The sequence below is a fragment of the Coturnix japonica genome, chromosome 12, assembly GCF_001577835.2.
Source record: "Coturnix japonica isolate 7356 chromosome 12, Coturnix japonica 2.1, whole genome shotgun sequence".
NCBI lineage: Eukaryota > Metazoa > Chordata > Aves > Galliformes > Phasianidae > Coturnix > Coturnix japonica.
In genome coordinates, this window is record NC_029527.1 from 6764013 (window position 1) to 6781449 (window position 17437).

At 48.4% G+C, this 17437-nt stretch overlaps 1 protein-coding gene across 1 annotated transcript; it reads left to right on the top strand.

Moving 5' to 3' along the window:
- Positions 1 to 1187: 1187 nt before the first annotated feature.
- Positions 1188 to 17422, top strand: COPG1 (COPI coat complex subunit gamma 1). Its single transcript, XM_015875074.2, has 24 exons — positions 1188 to 1334; positions 2751 to 2803; positions 3607 to 3687; positions 4438 to 4509; positions 5299 to 5378; positions 5831 to 5906; positions 6020 to 6112; positions 7128 to 7214; positions 7350 to 7507; positions 8118 to 8251; positions 8605 to 8672; positions 8771 to 8959; positions 9403 to 9498; positions 10415 to 10658; positions 11033 to 11108; positions 11326 to 11429; positions 11536 to 11661; positions 12057 to 12125; positions 12478 to 12620; positions 13618 to 13789; positions 14747 to 14844; positions 16302 to 16440; positions 16561 to 16659; positions 17052 to 17422. Exons 1-24 carry the CDS (start codon positions 1298 to 1300, stop codon positions 17180 to 17182), a joined length of 2625 nt encoding a protein of 874 aa, XP_015730560.1. The 5' UTR covers positions 1188 to 1297; the 3' UTR covers positions 17183 to 17422.
- The last annotated feature ends 15 nt before the right edge of the window (positions 17423 to 17437 follow it).

Sequence of the window (17437 nt, forward strand, 5' to 3'; positions counted from 1 at the left end):
AGCAGCTGCTGTTCTAACAACCCAATTTGCACTGTGGGAGCAAAGCACCGGGCCGAGACAGCCCCGCTGACACCGTGCCTGGCACAGCGGGGTCAGTGTGTGCACGTCCTTGTCCTCAGTGCACCTCTGCTGATGTACCCCCATCCACTCCTTCCGACCCCCGTTTTTCCATGTACCCTCTGTCCAGATGCTCTGTACACCATAAAGCCCACCCAGACCTATGGGCATTGTACCTGTGCAGTGTGCTCTGCCACTCAGCGCCGCCCCGGGGTTGCCACGCACCCCAAGATAAGCACCGAGCGGGCAGCGTGCGGCCGCCCCGTGCAAAGGGCAGGGCCGGGGCTGGGGCTGCTGCTGGGGCTGCCGGAGCCGGGCTGGATGCAGCCATGCTCTTCGAGGAGCTGCTGGTGCAGGGTGAGCATGCACAGCGTTGGAGGGGGGAGGTGTGGGGGTGCCCCTCTTTGGGGGTGGTATTTCGGGGTGGGGGATGGAGCAGGGGTTGGGGGATGGAGCAGGGGGTGCAGAGCAGCTGCTGCCGTTCTGGGGTGAGTGTGGGGTGAAGGTGCCAGCCCCGCCATGGTGATGCTGGGGGACAGCAGGGTGACAACCAGATATCGATGGGGGTTTGGTCCCATTCCCATCACTGTTCAGTCCCTGTCGCTGCCGGCTGCCACGTTGTCCCCTGCTGATCCCGGCTGTGACCCCCGCAGCCCCTCTCAGCACTCCCAGGTGCCACCAGCCCCTCCGCACCCCCCGGTCCCGCTGTCTCCCCCCGGTCCTTCAGTCCCGTGGTCCCGGTGTCTCCATCCCGGTGACCCCAGCCCGCTGACACCCCCATCCCCACGCTGCCCCCTCAGACCCCGCTGTACCCCCATCCCGCTGTACCCCCATCCCGCTGTACCCCCATCCCGCTGTACCCCCATCCCTCTGCCCACACCCCTCACTCTTCACCCATCGCCCACCCCGGAGCCCCCCGAGCCCCGCCCCCTTCCTTCCCTCCACCAATCAGACCTCGCCCTTCTCCCCCCCACCTGTCAATCACACCCATATCCATGGACACCGCTCATCGCCCCGCCCCCCTTCCCGGAGCTCCGCCCCCTCCCGCTACCGGCAGTGACGTCACGGAGCGTCAACCCGCGCCTGCGCAGTGCGGCGGCGGCAGTGACAGGCTGGCAGGAAGGGGCGGGGGTCGGCAGCGGGACGGGTTCGGTTCGGCTCAGTTCGGTTCGGCTCAGTTCGGCTCGGTTCGGCTCGGTTCGGCTCGGCTTAACTCACCGAGGGGCCTCTCGCAGCCGCCATGCTGAAGAAATTCGACAAGAAGGACGAGGAGTCGGGTGAGGGGCAGCGGGAGGCCGGGGGTGGGCCTGTGTGAGGTGTGAGGTGCAGACATGGTGCTGTCGTTGATGGGCAGCTGAGGGCTCGTAGGATGCTGCTGGGAAGGCTTTGTGTCAACCATTTGGCTTAAAAGCATTAGTAACTACAACTAAAGTAACAGAGGGGAGGTTTAGAGCAGGTATCGGGGATTGCTTTCAATGAGACACATTGACACAGCTGCCTGGAGAGCTCAGGGTCAGGCTGGATGGGACCCTGGGCAGCCTCAGCTGGTGCCTCACTCAGTAGTTGCCAACCCAACCTGGGTCATGGGGTTGGAACTAAATGATCTCTGATGTCCCTTCCAACCCAAGCCATACCGTGATGTTGGGGCTGTAGATGTGCTGTGCTTCTTTAACCACTTTCTGCGAGCATTTTTCAGATGTTTAGACTGGAAACACTTTGATTTTTTTTTTTTCCCCGTGTTTTCTTCTCTTCCCAGTGTCACCAAAGCATCCGCGCTTTGCTCAGCCCCCTGCTGGATTTGCAAACAGCCTGTGTAAGAGGAGGGCAATGAACCTGAAATGAGTTAGGATGCACATGGCTTTGCCTTGTATTGCAGAGGCTCTGGGCAGCAGCATGCAGTGCTTCTGGGGCAGGGCAGGTTGTGCTGAACCAATCCTAGATCTCAGGCTTGTTAAGTGTTGGAGAAGCACTGGAAAAGGCTGTTTGTCCCAGAGCCAAGGCTGAACGTCGGTACTAATTACAGCCTGCTTATCAATAACCGACAGCTTTTGAGATGCTGTGGCTCAGAGATGCTTAAAAGAAGGCAAGCTAATAGAGAGAATGCAGAATAATGATGCTTTTCTCTCAGATTATTTCATCCTTAATTAGTGAGTTGTTCATTGTTTAATATAATTTATTCTATTAAGAGGAACAATGAATGTTATTCTGTGTCCAGACTCTCTCATTTGCTGTCTTGTTCTCTTAATTAGTGATAGAGCCAAAGAATATTTACTGCTGGATTCCTGATTGGTTTATAATGAAGGGATAAAGCACTCCTGACTCTCCAGCCTGGCAAACACTCTCTTTGTGTCTATGACTCTAAGCTTTTGTTCCTCGAACTGTCTTATGATGCTCTAACTGTCAGCAACATCTCAGCCCTGGGGCTGGAAGCGTTACCTCGGGGCTCCCCACTTTGCAATTGATCAGACTCATGGCAAGTTACTTCTTGGTGGGTGATAAATCAAAGGACGTCCTGCCTGCTCTGTCTTCCCTCACTGCTGGGGAATACTGCTTCAAAAGAGGAGCACTGATTGTGTGGTGTTCACGAAAAAGCTACGCAATAAATGCTGGGCTTACCTTTAAACTGTAGGTGTGTTTTGATAGTTGCTTTCCCATAGCAGAATCCCTGGACTTTCTTTGTCTTTATTTTGCAGGTGGGGGTTCCAACCCATTCCAGCACCTGGAGAAGAGCGCAGTCTTGCAAGAGGTATATCCTTAGAAGCTGTCCTTTGTGCTGCCCCTTCTGCTTGGAGTGTCCCAAACTCCTGAGTAGATCAATGGGGAATTTTAGTGGGGAAGCAGGGCTTTGTTGTGGTCCTACTAGCAACTAAAGTATGGGACAATACTCCCACTAGTTCTTGTTTTATTGCTGGAATGAAGAAGGGAGAGGGCTGAAATGATCTCTGTAACAAAGTAGACTCTAAATGGTAAGCAGTAATATAGAATGTGACTGTCTGGGAAAGCTCACCCTAAAACAGGAAAGTTGGGAAATCAGCTTTGAACACCATAAACTTGTAGATTTCAAAGCCAGAGAGCAGGCTGCGTGTGGTTATTGAGTGGTCTCTGATTTTACTCTGAAATAAAAACCTTTTTGTTTGACATCAGACAAACTTCTCAGTCCCCAGCCCCTGTTATTTTGGTGTTATCTGTTTGTTTGCCATATGGTGGATGGTGTTGGTCCCTGTTAGCCCTGCAGAGCTGGCTGACAACTGTCAGAAGGGTTGTGTTTTAGCTAGCACACGATCCAAACTTGTGTGGGTGAAAGTGTGAGGTGGATTTAACCCTTCAACTTTCGTTGTGCTTGCATTTGCAATCTCAGGATGAGACTATAGAACTGTCTGTTTAAAATGTGGCCTTGTTTAGCTGGAACTGGGGGAAATCTGATCCAAAGTCGTTATGTGGATTTTGCTATACCTCACTGACAATTTGTTGTTTATAATATCAGGCCAGACAGGACAATGTTTATGGGGGGTGTTGATGTCAACATCTTTGTCTGTGATTTGTTTCCAGGCACGTGTGTTTAATGAGACTCCCATAAACCCACGAAAATGTGCTCACATCCTCACCAAGATTCTGTACCTCATAAACCAGGTAAGGGAGAAAAAGTAAGCTGATACGTTCTTTTGATTGTTAGTCTTCTCTAACTAAACTTTATCTTCTGAATAGCTTTGTTGGCTATATCCAATAAAAACATTTTAATTAGAACAGTTTCTGTGCTACTAAGCTTCTACTTGCCTTTTTAGCGTCTAAAAACATTCTGTGGGGTAGAGAGGGTAGGAGCAGCAAATATGGAGAGGTTGGTGTCTGTGATTTCTTATGACTTGGAAGTTGTAACCCTACAGCTCTTTGATGCCAGGAATGGTTGTCAGTCCAGGCCCTTGGGTCTCTGAAGCTGTGCGCAATAAGGACCAGCTTTGTAAAGTTATTTACCTGTCTCGTGGGGTTTCCCTGCTTTGGGATCTCCCTGCATCATTATATGCAACAGCTGTAGCTGGCTCTGACTAGCTGTGGTGCTTTTAGGGAGTATGGCATAAGTTTTTCTTACACAAGCCATGGAGACCCAACCTGCTCTGCACCCATAAAGAAGCTGTCTTGTCACAAGTCATTTATTTGTAAACCTGATAAATCATGCTGTCACCTACACTGACAAGTAAGCAACATTCAGCCATGGCTGGGGGCTTTGTCAGGCAGGATTTTACTCTGAGTATGCTGAAGAAGATCTGCTTCCAACCACGCTATGCCTGTTCTCCTTATGTGTGAGACTGAGCCTTGCACCTGCTGCAGGACCAGATCTGCTTGTAGTAACTGGGGTTTCCTTCCTTCTTTCCAAACTTCTTCTAGGGGGAGCACCTTGGTGTCATGGAAGCTACCGAATCCTTCTTTGCCATGACAAAGCTGTTTCAGTCCAATGATGTAAGTCTGTTAATTGTTTTTTGCTGTATTTATCTAGTGAGACAAGTTGTTAGCAGTGTCTTTTTTAGCCTCAGATGTCATTTTGTGCCTGGAGTTACCGATCTAAGTGGGAAGAGTAGGATGAAAGATTAGAAACAGATCAGCTTTGTTACCTTGCTCCTGTAGCAGTTTAACTAAAGCAGTCTTTGTTCCTGAAACATAGATTCTTCCTCTAAAGTGCTGTCTAACTCTTGAGATGGTGCTAGGCACTGGTCAAGTGTGTAATCAGATATGCTATGCTTTGTGCCCAGTATTAAGAGATTCTGCTTCCTGCTGAGAGTTAGTGATTGGTACCTGGAGGATGCCAGGAATTAGTACCTACCCACAGAGGTATTACCATCACTAGCTGTCCCCCAAACTACAAAGCATTGAAATTGTGAGCTGAACTTAGAGATCCTCAGGCTCTGGGATGCAAATTGCTTTTTTTTTTCTTGCTTTTGAGGCAACGGGTTGCCCTCAGCTCCTGATTTCAAGACTTTTGCCTCCTTTGTGTAAAGAACAAGTAAAAGATGTAATTGTAGATATAGGTATATCTGGTAACCCTGTGGCTTCATTCTCAGGTTGAGGGATTTAGAAGAGGAAGGGCTGCTTTGTTAATGAATATGATTTCCTTACGCCTGGTCACTGTGACTCTTTGAGAGTACCAAGTTGTTGATCTTCACAGTAAAGTGATGGAAGCAGGAAAAATGGAGTTTCCTTCCTACGTGGGATCCTCTCTGTTGATGCTTGTTTTTCCTCTTTCCTTGTTAGCCAACTCTTCGCAGGATGTGTTATCTGACTATCAAAGAGATGTCTTCTATTGCAGAAGATGTAATCATTGTTACTAGCAGGTCAGTCATTTTGGTTTTGCTGTTATTGCATTCATGCATTCTCCACTGATGCCCTTCCTGCCTCCTGGAGGTAACTCCTGTCTCCAAGCGCTGTGAAGACAGGGAATGTTCTTGGTGAAGAAAAGTCTCCTCCTTTGGGAGAGGCTATTCAAATACAGACACTGAACTCTTAGTCATGCATTAGAAATGTGCTGTGTGCCCATCGCCTGTGCTCTTGAGTGCTTGAATTGTCACTTTTGGTTACATGATGTGGCAGTGCTGATGTATTTTCCCCTATTGCAAGTGGATCTATGCCTTCCTTCCCACTCTAGTGGGACTTGCTTGAGACCTGCACTTGTCTGCTTGACTTTCAGCTGTGCTTTTGTTTGCCTGCTGCTCTGTGGGCTCTCTACATGCACCTAGGAGCCGCTGGCTCAAGTGTGCAGTATTGAGGGCTTCCTATTTCCAACCAGCTTAACCAAAGACATGACTGGGAAGGATGACAATTACCGAGGTCCTGCTGTGAGAGCACTCTGTCAAATCACTGATGTAAGTGCGGCTTTTCTTTTGGGGCAGCCCTAGGCTGTTCCATCCCATTGCATCTCCTCTTTTATACTCCTGACAGGTTCTCCATATCAGCTGTTGTTCCTTTCTCCCTGCAGAGCACCATGCTACAGGCCATTGAGCGCTACATGAAGCAGGCCATTGTTGACAAGGTGCCAAGTGTGTCCAGCTCTGCTCTTGTGTCCTCCTTGGTAAGTGTGCCCTGCAGGGTGGGCCTGACAAACAGTCCAGCTGGGGAGAACTGTGGTGGACCTGGACATTCTGGGAGTGTCATATTGGAGCTGTCCTTTGGTAGAGGATACGTGAAAAAGAGGACAGGAGGAGGGGAAAAAGAACACTATTTTTCAGTGTAATGCAGTTGGATCAAAGTTTGCTTCTAAGTAATTTAGTTCTGGAGACTTATTGCACCATTAGAAAGCAGCTCATCCTTTCTCCATGTCTGAAGTGCTTGGAGCTGTCTGGGTGAAGGAACTGTCAGGACCAAGATGTACTAGTGCAGAGGAAGGAAGCTTGTCCAAGGGCTGCCCACACTCACATAGTAAAAGCATTACAGTGGCCACAAGAGCCTTTGGACCTCTTCAGTTTATTGAGTGATTTGTGGCTGAATGCGTCTTTGAGAGAAGAAATGACCAGCTACAGGGTGCAGATGCCTCTGATGCTTATGTTTCCTGGGCATCCTGCTAAATAACAACCTTATAGATTTAGCAGTATTAGGTTTTAAAGTGGAATGTGATTCAGTAACCAGTCATGTGATACTTGTTAGGCACTGTGGCAGAGATGCTGGTGGGCCAACACTCACAATAGCATATATGTTCTTCCTGTCAATAAGAGCACTAAAAGTAGCCTGAGGAGCTTTGGTCTGTTGAATTCTTGTTTGGAGATAGACAAGAGTGAAGGGGTTTATTTGTGGAATACCCAGCACAAACTTTAACCATGGTGTTAAGAAGAAATAATGCTGCAGTGAGCACTGAAGGAGATTTCCTGCAGGGTAGAGCCCCGCTGTGTGAGGACTCTGTGGGAGGTGTTCAGCCTCTTGAAGCCTCAGTCAGCAAGGCCGTGTCTCTCATCCCAGTCCTCTGCCTTTTTACAAGTTGTTGCCTCCAGCGCCCTCATGAGGAAGACTTGTTTCTTCTTATTATTGTTGGTGATTCCCAGAGCTTCCTCCATCCTTCTCTCACGGGTTCTCTGTGGTTTTGTCTCTGGCAGCACCTGCTGAAGACCAGTTTTGATGTGGTAAAACGCTGGGTGAACGAGGCTCAGGAGGCAGCTTCCAGTGACAATATCATGGTACAGGTAGGAAGCCCAGTGGCAGTGTGGAGAGCTACAAACAGCAGCTGGGAATGGAGCAAACTGTTGATGCTGGACACACCAGGCCGCAGAAGGGGTAAAAGTATAAAGAGCTCAGTGTGGTTTTGTTTCCCTGAACAGTATCATGCTCTGGGCTTGCTCTACCATGTGAGGAAGAATGATCGCCTGGCAGTCAACAAGATGCTCAGCAAGTTCACACGCCATGGCCTCAAGTCACCATTTGCTTACTGCATGATGATCCGAGTAGCCAGCAAGCTGCTGGAAGAGGAGGCAGGCAGGTAAGGAGGCTCCTTTCCCTGTAGGAAGGATTTCCACAGATTCTGCTTCCGTCTTTTCTTGTGGGATTGCTTGTTGTCTGATGAGAGCAATTATTTCTGTTCTTTCAAGAGAAGCATGTAGCTCCTAACCCTTAATTGCTAGTTAAAAGGCAACAGAGAAAATAACGGGATGCTTTCATGTTGTTAGGGAATTGCTTCTGCAAGTCTTGTCTATGTAGGTGCTTGCACGTGAAATACTTTGTTGCTCTTCTTTCTAGTTTTGTGTAACTGTTCTTTATCAAGATACTTTTTCATTTTCTCTATCTTCTACTTGGCTGATACACGTGGGCTTTAGCTTCGTAGAGGATGAGATTTGTGGTATGTATAGTGAGCACTGTGTGAGAGCTAAGGGAGGCTCTAGTTAGCCTGTAAGGCACAGAGACTGTCAACTCAGAAGAGAGCTTAGCATGCTGGAAGTACAGTGTAATGACCCCTGCAGAATCTGAGGACAGTGGGTTTATGGCTGCTGTTACCTTTCTGCAGGCAACGTACCCGTCCTTTAGTGCTCCTGGACTCTTCATTTCTGCTAGCATCTTTGTTTTCATTTGTTCTTGCTTTTTCTGTCCCTTAGCCGTGATAGCCCCCTGTTTGATTTCATTGAGAGCTGCCTAAGAAACAAACACGAGATGGTGGTCTACGAAGCTGCTTCTGCCATTGTGAACCTTCCCAACTGCACTGCCAAAGAGTTGGCACCAGCTGTCTCAGGTAAATGTGATGCTCATGGCAATGGTGAGGAAGTTCTAGGACTACGTGACTGTGCCTGCTGTTTAACACTGAGAAGCAGGGACCTTGTATAGTTTTGGGCTTGCCTTGGTGCTGTTCTCCTGTTGAGAGGGAGGTGGGTGAGAGCTGGCTGCCAGCAGAGGTGTGGCAAAGGGGACAACAGGGAGGAGAGGAAAGAACCTGGTAAATACAGTTGCTTCTTAAGCCCGCTTTTAAGCTGTCTTATGCTTGCACGTCACATGTCTCTTCATTGAAACTCATGCTATAGGTAGGAAGTGCTTTTTCAATAATAGATTGCCTGAACATCTGCTTTTATTGGTTTTCCTGCCTTGCAGTTTTGCAGCTGTTCTGCAGTTCCCCAAAAGCAGCGCTGAGATACGCAGCTGTCCGTACCCTCAACAAGGTAGGAACTGGTTTCCAGAGAGCTTACAGAGCAGTCTTTGAAAAGGATCAGTTCACAGTAATCACAATGGCTTTTCCACTTTTTGTCATCTTCTGTAGGTGGCCATGAAGCATCCGTCTGCTGTGACTGCTTGTAATCTAGACCTGGAGAACCTTGTGACAGACTCCAACCGCAGCATAGCCACCCTGGCCATCACCACATTGCTGAAAACTGGAAGTGAGAGCAGCATCGACCGGCTCATGAAGCAGATCTCCTCTTTCATGTCAGAAATCTCAGATGAATTCAAAGTAAGGAGATGGGAATAGGGGGAATACACAGATCCCTTAAGGAACCCCTTAGTCTTTGTCCATGTTTGTGGATTAAGCTCTTTCCAGCAGCTAGGCTGCATCGTTTTTGCAAGAGAGAATCTGATGCTATCAGCTTAAGTCAGGCCTTTGTCATATAGAACTCAGCTCCAGAGTAATATGCTTTCTTCTAGGAAGAAGCCTTTTGATTAGTACATTTTTTATTTAATCCAGCAAGCATGGCCTTTTGCTAGGGACTGACCAGCACATTAAAGATCAGCCCCCTCTAATTTCTAGGTTAGTGTCCTCCTGGAACTCTGTTGAATAACTAAAGGCAAAATCATAGCTTCCAGGAAGGAGACCAGCACCAAATGAACACAGTTCAACTATTTATATTCCAACCCAATGAGACTGTCTTCCTTTTGACTTGCCTCTTTTTCCTCCAGGTTGTAGTAGTGCAAGCCATTAATGCTCTGTGTCAGAAGTACCCTCGCAAACACGCTGTCCTCATGAACTTTCTCTTCACCATGCTGCGGGAAGAGGTGAGTTTTCAGGGCAACTGGTTTTTGTCCTTTGTTGTATTGTCAGACATTTAGGGCTAACATGCCTGCCACACAGCTGGCACCGCTGCTTGCTCTGATATCGCCTACCAATTACAACCTCTTGTTTGGGAACCAATGGAAAGCCCTCATTTTACTCATGTGAAAAATGGACCATGCTACCTTCCCAGATTTTCTGTGGGTGGATGGCATTGTTATGAATGTAGTTTTGTAGTTCAGACCATTTTGTTTAATGGATGTCTTTAATCCCAGGTAACTGTGGAAAGATCCCCCAAATGCACAGAACCGTGCATGTAATTGGTAGAGGATAACGTGCAGTTTAATCCTGTGGTGTGTATTGAGGACGCTAGTAAATAAGTCTGAAGATAACTGAGCGTTAATGGCATGTCAGGTTATGGGGTGTGCCTGGGGAGGTATTGATTGCCTGTCTTCCCACACTAATAGGGCCATTTGCTGGGCCCTGCTGTGGCAGACATGATCCATAATCTACTTCTCGTGTGATTCATCCTCAGATGTCTGGTGCTAAAGAGAAATCAGATTTTTTTTCTCCTCCCACATGGCTGTTTTTTATGCACTAATTCTAGCAGCAGAGGATTGTAGAGGAGCTGTGAGCCCTTCAGGCTGATGGATTCTGTTTCTCTCTCTAGGATTTGATTTTTTTTCTTGACTACAGCTATTCTGAAGGATTCTGGCAAGAGAGGTTGAGTATTAGCTGATCCTCTAGGAATAAAGAGGGTCAAAAGAGGTGGGCAGCGTTACTGCCCTTCTCCTTTCAAGCACAGATTTAAAGCATTGAGAGTGAGTGACCTTTTCAAAGGAAATTCTTTCCTGCCTGGCTAATTCAGAATGTCTGACGTGCTTTGAGCTTTCCAGCTGAGCGGTTCCCTTTGCTCCCTAGGGTGGCTTTGAATACAAGCGAGCCATTGTGGACTGCATCATCAGCATCATTGAGGAAAACTCAGAGAGCAAAGAAACAGGCTTGTCTCACCTCTGTGAATTCATTGAGGACTGCGAGTTTACTGTGCTGGCTACACGTATCCTCCACCTCCTGGGCCAAGAAGGGCCTAAAACCAATAACCCCTCCAAATACATTCGCTTTATCTACAACAGGGTTGTCCTGGAGCATGAAGAAGTCCGGGCAGGTAAGATATAGGCTTGGAAAGCTGCCCTCTGATAGATTGTCAAGAAAATATAGTGCATGAACGCTTATGTTTTTGAGGATTGTGATTTGCTGTCGTCCTGAGTGGACATTTTTATACAGCAAAGATCCTGCAGTAGTATTGATGAAAGATCTGGCCTGCGGCTGAGAAACAGGAGATGATAGAAGGACTCCATGGGACTAGACAGTGGAAGTCTCCAGGCACTTTGTTAATACATCTCCTTCCTTCTAGTTGCAGTAATGCTGTATGCTGGATCTAGGGTCTCTGATGTGCCATTGGATCACAGCTCAGGGACGGAGGAAACTTCAGGTGATTTCTTTTGTATCCTTATTCTTTTTTTATGACTTATGTTGCAGGTGCTGTGAGTGCCCTGGCCAAGTTTGGAGCCCAGAATGAGGAGATGTTACCCAGTATCTTAGTGTTATTGAAAAGGTGAGTGTCACTTAATGTTACAGGGACAGGTGGGTTATTTGGAGACCGGCAGAGCAAGGCTACTGCTAAGTTGTGCTTGTAATTAAGCTTAAGTATTACATAATAAGTTATAACATTAGAATGTGATGTATTATAACTTATTATATATAATAACCTGGATTGATTCACGTGGGCCCTGCTGCCTTGTGCTGAAGCAGGTTTTCTGCTTTCTTCTCAGATGTGTGATGGATGATGACAATGAAGTAAGAGACAGAGCCACGTTCTACCTGAATGTTCTGGAGCAAAAGCAGAAAGCCCTCAATGCTGGCTACATCCTGAACGGTAATACAGAAAGTCCCCAAAGCAAGACTGCACCTCTCCTGGTTTAATACATGCCAAAGAGATGGCATTATCTGCGGTCTCAGGGACTTGTTCCTTCTGTCCCTAGGTTTAACAGTGTCCATCCCTGGCCTGGAGAGGGCTCTACACCAGTATACTCTGGAACCCTCTGAAAAACCCTTTGATTTGAAATCTGTTCCTTTGGCAACAGCTCCAATCATCGAGCAAAGAGCAGGTGAGAATCGGTCTGTTGTGTGCTGATCTAAATTGCTGATAGTTCCCTGGCAGATCCAGCCCTTGATCCAGCACTGGCCTTGCTGGGAATTGCTGAGATCCATCCTCATCGAATTCTGTGGGATTATATCTTCTGTAAAGACAAAGGCCAGCAAATCTTGTTACTCCCACTTTAGTGTTTCAGTTAGTCCAGCTGCTAATAATAGTAATCGTTTGAATTGCAGTAGCTTCAGTGAGGATTACCAGAGGTATTTAGGAAGCTAAAAATGGGTGCCTGCTCTATGGCAAGATGAGAAATGAGCTCTCCTTTGCTTAGTCGATGATCTGGTTTCTGATTTAGTTACTATTCCTGGTTGTATTTGATTGTTTCATTGTTCTGTTTATTTTCTCTTGCAGAAAATGCCCCTGTTGCTGTAGCCAAACAGCCAGAGAAAGTGGCAGCAACACGGCAAGAAATATTCCAAGGTAAAGTGATGCAAGGCCTCTCTTACCCCTGTACATGAGAACTGTGTAGCCTCTTCTAGCTGAGCCTGCCTGTCCACTCCACTTTTTCCCTGTCTCCCCTCAAAGAGTGGCGTGGGCATCCGAATCAGTTGTTTGCTTTTGGGGATGCTTGCAGTAGATGTGGGCAGTTGGCAGATGTGTGCTAAAGGAAGATGAGACTGCCTTTAGTTTTAGAAGTTCCTAGCAAATGCTGGGCTGCTCAATGGGTGACTATTTGCTGCAGCAGCTTCCAGCTATTTAACTGAAGGCTTTGAGAAAGTTAACACTTTTCGGTGGCTGGGGAAAGCAATTGTTTCTACATCTTCTGTTTCAGAGCAACTGGGAGCGATCCCAGAGTTCCGGGGACTGGGCCCGCTCTTCAAGTCTTCCCCAGAACCTGTTGCCCTAACAGAGCTGGAAACAGAGTATGTGGTTCGTTGCACCAAGCACACATTTGTCAGCCACATGGTGTTCCAGGTGAGTAGCTATGGCATGTGGTGCCAAAAGATGACTGGAAAATAAACTCCTGACCAGTAAAAACTTCACTGCAAAGAAATAGCTCAAGGATATCTGTGTTCAAAGCTCATTGTGTAGTGGGTCCTTAGGTTCTCACCCAGAGCAGAAGAGCCTTGGGAAGAAAAGATAAATTAGTGTGCATGTGGTTTTGACTGAACAATGCATATGTGTGCAATCAAAGTGACAATGGGATAGGCACTAGGTGGGGCTGTTCTCATGGAAGAGCTGGCAAAGGAAGCTGTGTTATTTCCTCAGGGTCCCCAGGTGCATGTTTTGAACACAAAAGAGTGAAGCCTGTCGTATCTGGGAGGCTGAAAATGTGACCTGACAGGATGGGAGAGGGTTCTTAATTACCTGCATTTTGTTTTAGCCTATTTATTATAGGTGCTTATTTTTTTGATCCAGCCTTAGCTGGATCACCCTCCTGCTGCAAGGGAGTTGTTCAAGCAAGGCACCAGCCTCTCTACTTGGCCCTCAGGGAGTTCAAGCAAGTCTTGTGCTACCCTGTGAGCAGCAGGGTTTTGTTTCTTTCTCAAAAGCTCAGAACTGCTCACACAGTCCTCAGAGGAGTTAATCTTTGTTTCTATTGTCCACTTGCCAGAAACAACTGTATAAAGTTGAGTGATTTGTCACTGCATTCAGTTCCAAGTATAACTATCAGGTTTAGATCTGCTGAAATCACTGTCTTGTTTCCTTAAAAATATGTGTATATAATATAAAAACAAGTTAGTGGAGAACTGGAGTCCTCTGAAAGTTTTTAGCTTCTCCCCTAAAACATTTGGATGCCAGTTCCACTGAGACTAAATGGAAGCATGAACCCTGTGATAGCTGCACTCCCTGCTGAGACAGAGGCACTTCACAAGTTAACACCATGCTCCCACTGTGCGTGAAGTGAATCTGCTCTTACATCTAGAGCTGAGAGCTTCAAGCTGTCTTTGTTCTCTCCTTCCCTGCTTAGTTTGACTGTACCAACACCCTGAACGATCAGATCCTGGAGAATGTCACTGTGCAGATGGAGCCAACAGAGGGGTATGAGGTCATTGGCTACATCCCTGCCAAAAGCCTGGTGTACAACCAGCCAGGCACCTGCTACACGCTGGTGGCACTGTCTGAAGAGGATCCAACAGCAGGTAAACAGTTTGTGCTCTGTTTTCCATGATATTCCCCCAAATTAAGCATACCGTATTGCTTACGCCCACATGCATTCTACCTTGCAGATATTTATAGACTGTGTGTGGGTGCATCCCTGAGTGATGCCAAGCATGACTTCTCCTTGCTGCTTGAGGGCTGGCTGTCAGGCCTCCCTTCTCCTCCTGGTTCCCTTGTGTTAAAACACTGTTGGGCTGTGGCAACTGGCAGATGAGCACTCAGATCTCTGCTGAAATGTCTTTGTTGCACCCTGGTGTGTCCTTTAGCCTGCTCTTAGCACACGGGGAGGCGAGTAGCTGTCTGCTTTGCTATGATTTGCCATGAGGGCACAGAGTACTCAAGGAGCATTTCAGACAAATGGCCAGAATTCCAGGGCATTCCCTTGTTTGTCACTGTCAGAACATAAACCAGGCCCAGTCTGTGCTTTGATTGCTGGCTTGTTCTGAGGCTGCTCACCTGTGTGCTGCTGCCCTTCATGCAGCAGTGCCTGCCTTCAGAGATGAGTCACTGCTTCCTCTCCCAGCTGAACGATATTAATCATCTGCTGTGCTGCAGTGCAAGGTGGTTTCATTTCCAAGGTGTATGAACTGATCCCTAGATAAGGGTCTCACCTCCTTCACAAGAGGTTGATGGGACACGCTTAGTTTGTATTCCCAACACAACTTGATATTCATGAGTAACAGGACTTGATCTGAAGATTATTGTGCAGCCATCGGGAGTCTGTATTTATCACTGTTTGCTGGCCCTAGCATTACAAATAAGTACTTTGTCCTTGAGAGAAAGAAGCTGTCAGCACACTTTCTAGGTCATGTGCTAAGCCTGTGCTGCTGACTGGGAGGGGGAGAACCCACCTGCCCCAAGTTTCCCAGCCCTGTTCTCCTGCAGAGGAATGGATCTGGTGGTAATGTGAGCTTTGCTTTTGCCTCCCCTGCCTGCAGTGGCCTGCACATTCAGCTGCATGATGAAATTCACTGTCAAGGACTGCGATCCAAACACGGGTGAAACAGACGACGAGGGTTACGAGGATGAATATGTGGTAAGGAGCTGGGCACGTGCCACATCAAACTGCAGTCGTCATGAGGAGTGTTGTGATCTGTACCCAGTAACTTGCCATGCAAGCAATGGTGTGCCCACTGACACTGCTGCAGATGGAATCACAGGGAGATGGGAGTCTTTCTACCCCTGTGGTGTCCGTCCCAAGATGCAGGATGTGTGTTTGGAGAGCTTGTTTGTCTCGTTTGGAGCATCCTCCTGCTGCTCTCCAGGCAGACCCCTGGGTATGCAGGGAACTTGCATTCTGGGAGGCAATGGTGTGTCCCCTGGGCTTGGTTGGCTGTGCCCTATGGGCTCCAGCAGTGGCACGGGCAGTTCTGGGGGACAGAATGCTGTTGGCCATCTCTTCTTCCCACCAGAATTGCTCTCTGTGGTTAATTATCAGTGGTCTATCTGATATAGGAGGACTGCCATCCTTGCTCTTCCTCTGGCATTACCTCCTTAGCAGTGAGACTGATGAAAGCACTGATGCTGTGAAATCTTGTCTCCTGGCTGTTTTATCACACAGGAAGCTCATGCTTGGTCAAAAACTGGAACTGCCTCCCAGAGGGTGGTGTTTTCCCTCCAGAGATGAAGGGATGTTGTGACACGAATTCAGCTTGCCTTGTTACCTTCAGAAGCTGTTTTCTCTGTGTTGCCTGTCTCTGTTGTGAATCTGATGAGGGGAACTGCTGTGCAGTGAGTCACTGAGGACATGGCATCCTCCCAGAAGGACTGGGGAGGGATTTTACCACAGGAATGTGTAGGGCTGACCCCTCTGCCTGCTTCCCACCAGGCATCAGGGCATCAGAGTGATGTTTAAACAAACTCTTCCATCTGTTTCAACTAGATTCAAGGGGAGATTCTTTCCTGCAGCAATTGCTACAGTGAATGTCAGGCCAGTTCTGGCACTGACTGCTCTTAGATATGTGCTCCAGGGGAACCAACACAGTTGTTTCTTACACAGACGTAGTCACAGCAGCAGTTCAGCTATCCTGGCATGCAGCCTTATGTTACAGCAAACATCTGACTGTGTCTCACGGTACTTTACCAGCCTACAAAACAAGAGGCCAGGAAGGTAAAATACCAGCTTATGTGCGTTCTAGGGCAGCAGATGGCACAGCAGTGTGAGCGCCAGCAGCTTTTATGTCTTGTCCACTGCTCTGGCTGTTTGCCTGGTGCTCTGATCCCTGTCAGGCCAAGGGCTGAGCTCAGGTTGGGAACCTGCTCTGTGAGCCCTGCAAGTGGCACAGCTTGGCTTCCCAGGACAAGCAGCTGCTCAACTAATTAATTCTTTGCTTGAACAAACTAGAAGGGACAGAGCTTGCTCTGATCTATTCCTGAGTAGAAGTGAAGACTTGTCTCCTGGGCCTGATCTCAGGGAATCCAGTCTGCAGCTCAGTCTGGAGAAGGCAAAGTAAGTAACAACCCTGTTTCACTTGGGCCTCTTCTTACCTCCAGCTTGAAGATCTTGAGGTAACAGTGGCTGATCACATCCAGCGAGTTCTGAAGCCCAACTTTGGAGCTGCTTGGGATGAAGTGGGTGATGAGTACGAAAAGGAAGAAACCTTTACTTTATCTGCAATTAAAACCCTTGAAGGTAAGGCAGTGTCTGAACCCAGCAGGGCTCTTAACATTTCCCTCCCTTGAGCAAAGACCGCAACACACAAAGAGGATTTGTGTGTCCTTGTCAAGGCAATGTTGTACTTCTTCTTAACAGAGGCCGTTAGCAATATCGTGAAGTTCCTGGGGATGCAGCCCTGCGAGCGGTCGGATAAAGTGCCAGATAACAAAAATTCTCACACGCTGTACCTGGCAGGTGAGCTGTGCTGGAGCAGCGGCTCCATAAGGTTGCACTGAGCTGAAAGTCAAAGCAGGAGCTCCCGATGTGCTCCCTGAGCTCCCGATGTGCTCCCTGAGCCCTGCGTGGGGTTGGGATGGACCCCATGCCATCGCTTTGTGTCTTTTGCAAGTGTAGGGTGGCTGCTATTGGAACTGGGGTGAGCTGAGGCTCAGCTGGGTGGGACTTGCAGCCTTGCTGAGCTGCAGCATCCTGTTCTGGAAGGAGATTGAGGGGAGAAGGGTGGCACTTTGCCCAGCCCATGGCCGAGTGCTGGACACTTCGTATTACAAGTGTAGCTCGCTGTGACTGAGAGTTCCCACGTGGGGTCCCTTCTAACCCCCCGCCCCGTTCCTGTCCCCTCCTTCCAGGTGTGTTCCGGGGCGGTCACGACCTGCTGCTCCGGGCTCGGCTGCTGCTGACCGACACGGTGACGATGCAGGTGACGGCCCGCAGCGCGGAGGAGCTCCCTGTGGATGTCATCATGGCCTCTGTGGGCTGAGCGCTGCCCGCCGCCTCCTCTGTGCCAGGGGAGGATAAGGGATCACGTTCACCGCAGCAGCTTCATCAGTGCATTTGGGGACCTGGATGCGGGGCTCTGTCTGTAAAATAACGCTGTTTTTAAGCTCTGATTTTACGAACCGCTTTGCCCTGATGGGCGGCTCCAAGCCGAGCTGCTCCCCCAGCCGCCATCCCGGCAGCTCCCGAGCTGACAATAAAGCCTCTCGTTGCTCCTCCTCCATCTCTGGATGCTGGC

Coding starts and splice junctions, on each gene's coding strand:
- COPG1 (XM_015875074.2), top strand. CDS start 1,298: ATGCTGAAGAAATTCGACAAGAAGGACGAGGAGTCGG. Junction 16,441..16,560: donor TGCAATTAAAACCCTTGAAG/GTAAGGCAGTGT, acceptor TCTTCTTAACAG/AGGCCGTTAGCAATATCGTG. Junction 16,660..17,051: donor TCACACGCTGTACCTGGCAG/GTGAGCTGTGCT, acceptor CCCTCCTTCCAG/GTGTGTTCCGGGGCGGTCAC.